This window comes from Coregonus clupeaformis, chromosome 33, assembly GCF_020615455.1.
Source record: "Coregonus clupeaformis isolate EN_2021a chromosome 33, ASM2061545v1, whole genome shotgun sequence".
Lineage (NCBI taxonomy): Eukaryota > Metazoa > Chordata > Actinopteri > Salmoniformes > Salmonidae > Coregonus > Coregonus clupeaformis.
The window spans coordinates 25,850,882-25,858,674 of NC_059224.1; the positions used below are offsets into that span (position 1 = coordinate 25,850,882).

Below are 7,793 nucleotides of genomic sequence, written 5' to 3' on the forward strand. Positions count from 1 at the left end.
ATATTAGCAGTTATACAGCTAATTTCGTGCAATTCTACACATTTTGCCATTACATATGCCATGTTAATATGATATCTGAGTGAGAGTGACTAACAAAATAAATGGGGCCCCTTAGAAGTCAGGGCCCCTGGACACATGCCCTTTGTGCCTGGTCGATAATTCGACCATGATTACTACAAGTTAAGATAGCTGGCTAGACTAATTTACCAATCTAAAGCTGACATGGGCTAATTGAGTGACTGTCAGTTGCTAGGTTTCCATCCAATTGGCGACAGATTTTCATGGGAATATTCAAACATCTGCATTTTCCCACCAGAGATGTGTTTCTATCAAATTGACTTGTTGCAGATAAAAGGCTGTGCGTGATGATGTAGTGCACATAAAAATACCTTTTGCTTTCAAATTCCCATGTACCGAATAAATGGGTTTCCATTGCATTTTAAATTCTACTGAAGGTTTTCTCACAAAACATTTTGCGTTATATAGTGAGTTTGCCCACTTTGGTATTGACACATGCTCTAGCCAACAGCGCGTGGGGCGCAGATACAGTACTGTAGCGCACGTATGATGTAGCCTACATGATGAGATTATTATGGACAAAAGAGCGCGATTATTTTTAGTTGTCAAAAGGCAGACAAGCATCGATGATCATGTCACCAGAATAAGACCCTCAATAAGGAGCATCAAGCTCATCACCTTGAACTTTCACCATCCTGTGAAGTTCACCATTTATTTAATCTGCAGCCTAATAAACTGTATATTTTCCCGACAAGTCATAGCGGGGGGACCACACAACATGCCATCTCGTGACTCCAAGTTTAGTTCGATATGATGGTTATTATGTAAATATTTGCGCATAAAAGCATTTCCACAGAAATGTCTCGCATAATTCCTTTTACCGACACAAAAAGATCCCACCTTGTCTAGCGTATTTTGTTTTGTCTACATTTGGAAAGTTTACTGAAAAATTAGCTGTTTCTATCAGGCTGGTCAATACATGTTTTATCCGACATGCACTTTACTGGCATAAAAAGGTTGAATGGAAACCTTAGTTAGTTACTGACATAACAAGAGAAAACTGCTGATGCACAACCACATTTTTTAATTGCGCCTTGTGCATTCTACTATTCTAACGCTCAACAGTAAATTGAGACCCTGACTGAGTTCCTAAAACTAAATGGTTTGGGGGCCCCCTAGCGGCCGGGGGCCCTAAGCAACCGCTTATGCCTGGGGCTGGCCCTGGTGGTTGGCATTAAGCTGTAATTAAAACACAATGACACAACTCTGCAGCAGTGGAACTAAGGGACCTACAATTCCTGTTGAGTGCATGCTGTTCTCATTTGACTTTATTGCATCATTTTTCTACATGAACTGAACATCATGATACTGTATGTCGGTCGGAGAAGCTTGCCTCTTAGTACATTTCCTGTTTGAAAGCATGGTTTCTTATCTTGCATCACCCAGAGCTTTAGGACACAGTGTGAACCCCGTTACGATGACTCTCATCCTGTACTACATAAGAAATCCCAAATGCCTTTGGAGATTATTTCAAATGCCATTCCCATTTCATAATCTTGGAAGCAGGTCAGGATCATTGCATGATTTAATATGTTGCAGTAATTGAAATTTCTGTGAGGGTTGAATCATTCTTGTTCTATATTTTGTAGAGCATTGCAAATTGTACTTGATTTAAATGTTTTATCATGTTTTATTATCTGTGGCATGAGAATGAGTTGAGTGCTGCAAGGCTGAAGGAACAGTTATCATGATGAGATACAGTGCCTTCAGAAAGTATTCACACCCCTTGACTTTCCCCACATTTTCTTGTATTACAGCCTGAACTTTTAGATGTTTTTGTCCACTTTGACATTACAGAGCATTTTGTGTAGATCGTTGACAAAAAATTACAATTAAATCCCAATTTATAACAAAAGAAAATGTGGAAAAAGTCAAGGGATGTGAATACTTTCTGAAGGCACTGTACAGGATAATAACATACCTCAGCCTCTGAGAGAGAGAATGAAAACATCCCGTGCGGTGCTACACATATGAGAACATTACAGCACACAGACCTTTTCACCTCACAACCTTTCCCAAATTCGACCTCTGGTGCCTTTAGTGTGGTTCATAATTTGCAATTTTCAATGTTTCAATCGTGAGCAGCTGCTTCACCCGTCGCAAGTACCTGGATGATCACATAGGCAGAAAGCATGGGTCTTTAGAGCAAATTAATGAACAGGAGGATGAACAATGAGAACTGAGTTTTTAGGTGTTGTGACTTCATGTATGTAACTTGTAATATAAATATTGAAGATCAGGCAAAGCTGGATTGTTGCCTAGCAGTTTCTCGGGCCCCGTGTAGCTCAGTTGGTAGAGCATGGCGCTTGCAACGCCAGGGTTGTGGGTTTGTTTCCCACGGGGGGCCAGTATGAAAAATGTATGCACTCTAACTGTAAGTCGCTCTGGATAAGAGCGTCTGCTAAATGACTAAAATGTAAATGTAAAATGTGATCCAATGTTCAGATTATGGAAATGTGTGTGTTGCATACTTCCTCTGTTCAGGGTAATGTGTCAGAGTAACCAATTATCTACATACAAACATATTTTCCAAACATGTTCTAGAGCAGGGTTCTTCAATTCCGGTCCTGGAGGGCCGAAACACTTCTGTTTTTTATTTCTACCTGGTAGTTAATTGCACTCACCTGGTGTCCCAGGTCTGAATTAGCCCCTGATTAGAAGGAGAGGATGAAAAACAGAGGTGTTTCGGCCCTCCAGGACCGGAATTGAAGAACCCTGTTCTAGAGGAACACTGAAGAAAATTCTGTAGAAACATTACAGGAAAACCGCTGGACGGTCAGTAATGTGATCTACCATAGCAGTCTGTGCCAAGAATAAAGAAGTCCCCATTCCGGCTGCATTTTGGCTGTTATGAGTCTTGAGTAACTCAGTTGTGTAGTTATCAAAAACCACCATCAGAAAAATGTGATATTACTTTTTATGGAATATGGACCACAACAGTGGGGTGGAGTGGAGTAGGGGATACTTGTGTTCTGAGTGAAACATTATTTCACAGCCTATCTCATCAGATAACACCCACTGAACTCTAGTGAGCAGGCCTGGCACACTCTTCCAGTCTCTCCCCTGCCTGGCCTGCCCTCGATATTATGAGTCTTCTAGAGGCAGACATGTCCTGACTTGTCCTCAGATGAACACCAACACAACTAATGTGCTGAGATGCTAAACATGTTTATTAATATTTGTACAACTATGTAGTGTCAATATACCAATGCCATTGAATCCCTTGCAAAAAATATTGTTTTAAAATGTTGTGAATCCTTCCCCAGAAACAATAGGAAACAAAAACATTTGAAGTATATATATATTTATTAACAAAGTATCAAAAACTGAAAAATCAACAGACAGAATAGAATTGAGTACTTAATTGGTTTCAGCGTGTGGTTTTATCTGACTTGATACAATTTGATCTTTCGCATTCCACTCAAATACTTTTAGTGAACAATGTTTAAGTGATAGAAAGAATGGATGGTGAAACAGAAAAACAAGACAGGTATTGAAGAACATAAAACAGGCGTGTCACCCTTCAGTAGTAAGCCACCAGCCATGACTAGCTTGCATGTTTGAACACGAAACACTGAACTACACAAAAACAAATAAAACACATGGACGCCTGCGTCTCTCACAGTCTTCCTCTCAACCGTTTACTCACAAACACACACAAATAAACATTCCCTTACCATAAACCACACATGTTATTTTGAGACATTACAGAATATAGAAATAAAAACTACTATTGATCATAAAAATTTGTTGTTTGAGCAGTGAGCCCAACCAGAGTTTCTCGTTGCGCAACTGTCCTGTGACGACGTCGCAGCACAACCAACGGACTGATGGGAGAGGGAGGAGGGTTGTTTGGCAGTGACTTGGTAATTGCAGCCAAACACTGAGGCAATTAATGTAATCTTCCAAGACTTCAAAGTGAAAACCTAAGACAAGCAGAGTGCTAAATAATTCCACTTAGATATCTAACTACTTATACCTAGTGGTTCTATTTTATAAGTCCAGCTTCAATAATACATACAAACACCTTTTTGAAGACAATAGGCAGGTGTAAGTTGGTTTACATATATGTTATACAGTAACAACATTACTTTATACATGTGAACTAAATGTAATAGGAAACACACAAGCATAGCTTCAACATTTCCGAGAAAATACTACAGATCACTACGAAATCAGGGCCTATTCAGAATACACCAGCTTACAGCAATGTAATGACTGATTTTCAAGAAAGTAGTTCCAGGGCTAACAGTGCCATTGTCTGTCAGTAAGTTAAATGAAATGCTATCTAAGTGAATCCACATTCCATGCACTCCTTTTATTGTCCTCTTACTTGAGGGTTCCTGTGATATGAACTGTTCCTGTATAATCTGAGTTAGTAGTAGTAGCAGCTTCAGAGGTTTTTGTTAGGCAAGTCAAGGGGGAAGAAAGTGAGCTATAGCCACAGCTAATACAGAATATATTCAATAACAGCAAACACTTCATACAATGTATGCGAAAGCCTTTCGATATAAATGTAATAACACAGCTATCAATGTTGCACACAGTACATAGCCATTACTATCTCTCCACATTTATTGTGTGCCATAAAGATAGCTTATACAAGTAGCATTTTTCCTCAACAAGCATATATCTCAACTGACCAGTGAAATCATGTGCCTTTACCACATTGACGTCATGCTTTGGTACAAAAACCGAGAACAAGCCATTTACCTCAAATAAAAGTGTAAAAGATTTAAGGAAACAATAAATACATTCTATGTATTTCTATGTTTTAGTGCTTTGACATTCACCCTATGTGCCGGAAAAGCCCAAGCCCACCCTAGGTGGAACACGGGGTGTCTGTCCTTGTGCTGTCCAGTCCTTCCTCTTATCATCAACCCAGCAGCAGTCACTATGTTGAGGAGTGGAACGTGCAAAGCTCCTTTGCTTTGACGGCCTGACAGAGCCTTCACTTGATGCAGGTACAGAGTGCAGTAGCCAGGGGACGGAGAGTGTTTGAGTGAATAAGTAGTACCCTACTACCCCAGAGTGTGTGGATCAGAGATGGCCACAGGCGGTTGGCACTGAGATGTGGCGGTGGTCCAGCTGACCCATCTGCAGGGTTCCCTCCTTGATCTGCTGGATGAACAAGTTTCTCTCGTCCTCAGGGGTCTGGCCGTTCTGGGCCCGTACGATGCAGGTGGGCCGGTGGCGGTTCAACATGTAGACTAACTGCTGCTTCTGGTTCTTCAGCTCCTCAATTTGGGCCTTCAACTCAGCGTTCACCACCTCTAGTTTCTCAGACTCCTGGAATAGTAGTTTGGTTAGATCCTGTTAACCATGTTGGTAAATGTTTTGAATACTCAATTATGTTTAGTGTATTTGAGTTTGTATGCAAATAATTACGTTGAGCCCTTACATAAAAAACGGGAGCCTCTACCCTTCACTTTAGTCATAAAAAGAATGGGAGACTAAATAGAAATGATCATTGAGGCACATTAATGAGGCTCTAACTTTTTTTGGAAAAACGTTTTGAATAAATAAAGATATGGCATAATATAACACTGTATGTCTACTTAACAAATCACAAAAGACCCACAGTCTGTCTGGCAGCCTCTGGGTAAAATGTATAATCTCTCTCCATCCTAATAAGGCTGTACTGCCCTTTAAAATACATATTGAACCTACCTTTTGCAGACCATCAGTTTTCTCCTTCTTCTTATTCCTACATTTGGCAGCAGCTACTTTGTTTCTTTCTCGTCTTCTTTTCCTCCTCTCACTTTCTTCTGGGGTCGCCTGATACACACATCGGGAAAATGAACAACCTCGAATAACAGCACCAAACTAGTGTGTGCTGCAATGTGTTGGTAAACCTGTAATTACAGTGTTCTGTATAGCTACGAATTAATTTTCCACCATCTCACACGATTCAGTGAAAACTTAGGCAATTACAAAAAAAAAGGCCCCTAATGCCATTTACAATGTAATAATTACTATTGGCTTTATGGGGGCCAAAAAAGTACTGAAAAGGAGTAGGTAGATATTACAGTACGCGACTAATGTCGACATCCTTACCTGTCTCTTGACACTTGTGGCTTCTGACGGTCTGTCTGAACTTGAGCTTGCACAGTCGCTCATGATATCGGTGCTCAGTCCGTTGGACAGCCGCCTGTTCTGGATAGCGTAGCGCAACTCTTCCTTTACCAGGGGAGTGAAGTTGGTGAAGTCCTCGAGCGTGAGTGTTCCAGGCGGGGACAGGCAGGTTACAAAGGCTGACGCACTGATCTCAGACAGGCTGAATCCCTGATGCTGAAGCATCATTATGAAAAACTGAAACAAAAAGTGGTGCTCGGTCACATGAAGCTTACTCAAATCTAAACAAAAGCAAGAACATAACCCTTGGACGTTGGACTGAATATAACGTAAGATGAGCAGCAACATCTGGCAAGTGGGCAATACTTTTAATAAAAGCTTCTAGAAAAAGTTTGTTCACGTCCATTTGGCTCAAAATGTTGTTTCTTGCAAATGTATACTATTGGACTATTTTTCAAATATAGGCCTACAAAAGACGGATAGCGTGTTCTCTGTTATGGGTGTGATACCTAGAGGCTACGTCGCTACAATTCCACCAGACACAGCAGTTAAAGTTTTCTACATTGTAGCCCCCAACATGCCAAAATTACAACAATGTAAAAATACCAGCAAATACATCACCCTGTTAAACAATGTAACAATGCGTGTCACTTTTAGGGACAGTAAATGTAACATCAACCCAGTTACGAGTAGCCTAAGAATTGTACATTTAAGTCCGTTTTCTTTATGAATGGACGTCGGTCCGTTTTACACTATGCAACATTTCGACTGTTGTGGGCACCCTACGCGGATCTTTTACACTATGCAACATTTCGACTGTTGTGGGCACCCTACGCGGATCTTTTACACTATGCAACATTTCGACTGTTGTGGGCACCCTACGCGGATCTTCTGACAGCACTTCTATCCCACACCGGAATAAACTTCTTAATAAGAAAATAGACCTACCTGATTATGTTTTCAGTGAAGAAATTGTGTTAGACGTTGAAAAGCATTTATTCGGCTCCTGGTTGTGAGACTCATCTGTTCTGTTAAGAAAGTTACAGTTGTCGACTGAGCGTTGCATCACCCCTTTTTATAGTGGACTCCTCGGCATTTACTAGTTGGTGGGCTGGTCGTGGTGACGTCATCCTATTTATAGCACTGTGGAAGCTTAGTTGCGATGATGCAATCCAGCAACCCTTTGTAGCACACCATAAAAGGTCAGGCTCAACCCCCTTTACTCACAAGGAATTTAATTCGTAACATTTCATACTAATGAGCAAATACAGACATAATAGTTGAATGATCCGAGGTGTTTTTGTAAAGTCTATAGATCTTATTGGCTAGAGTAAAAAAAAGCAAATGGACGTTAAAGGTATACCTTCAGTGAGGGGCTTGCCCAGCTCCCTCTTATCATATCAGTCATATCATATCTAGCATTCAGTGCATGGGTATGTCTAGGATACTAGCAAAAAGAATAATAACAGTAATAATAATAATAAAACCTAGTTTATCAGGGAGCTTCCATGAAGTAGCATATTGCTTCTAAATTTAGCTTCTGAATAAAGTAAATGTACATTGAACTACAGTAATATTTTCAAAATAAGGATTTGCAATTCAAGGTACTGTAAATCATTTAATCTTTGTGTGCTTTGTGT

General features: G+C 40.3%; 1 protein-coding gene across 1 annotated transcript; it reads right to left on the reverse strand.

Moving 5' to 3' along the window:
- Positions 1-3,693: 3,693 nt before the first annotated feature.
- LOC121548910 (cyclic AMP-dependent transcription factor ATF-3) lies at positions 3,694-7,209 on the reverse strand. The gene is made up of 4 exons (XM_041860568.1): positions 7,102-7,209; positions 6,136-6,390; positions 5,749-5,856; positions 3,694-5,367 (listed from the first exon to the last, which is right to left on the reverse strand). Exons 2-4 carry the CDS (start codon positions 6,379-6,381, stop codon positions 5,119-5,121), a joined length of 603 nt encoding a protein of 200 aa, XP_041716502.1. The 5' UTR covers positions 6,382-6,390; positions 7,102-7,209; the 3' UTR covers positions 3,694-5,118.
- Between the last annotated feature and the right edge of the window lie 584 nt (positions 7,210-7,793).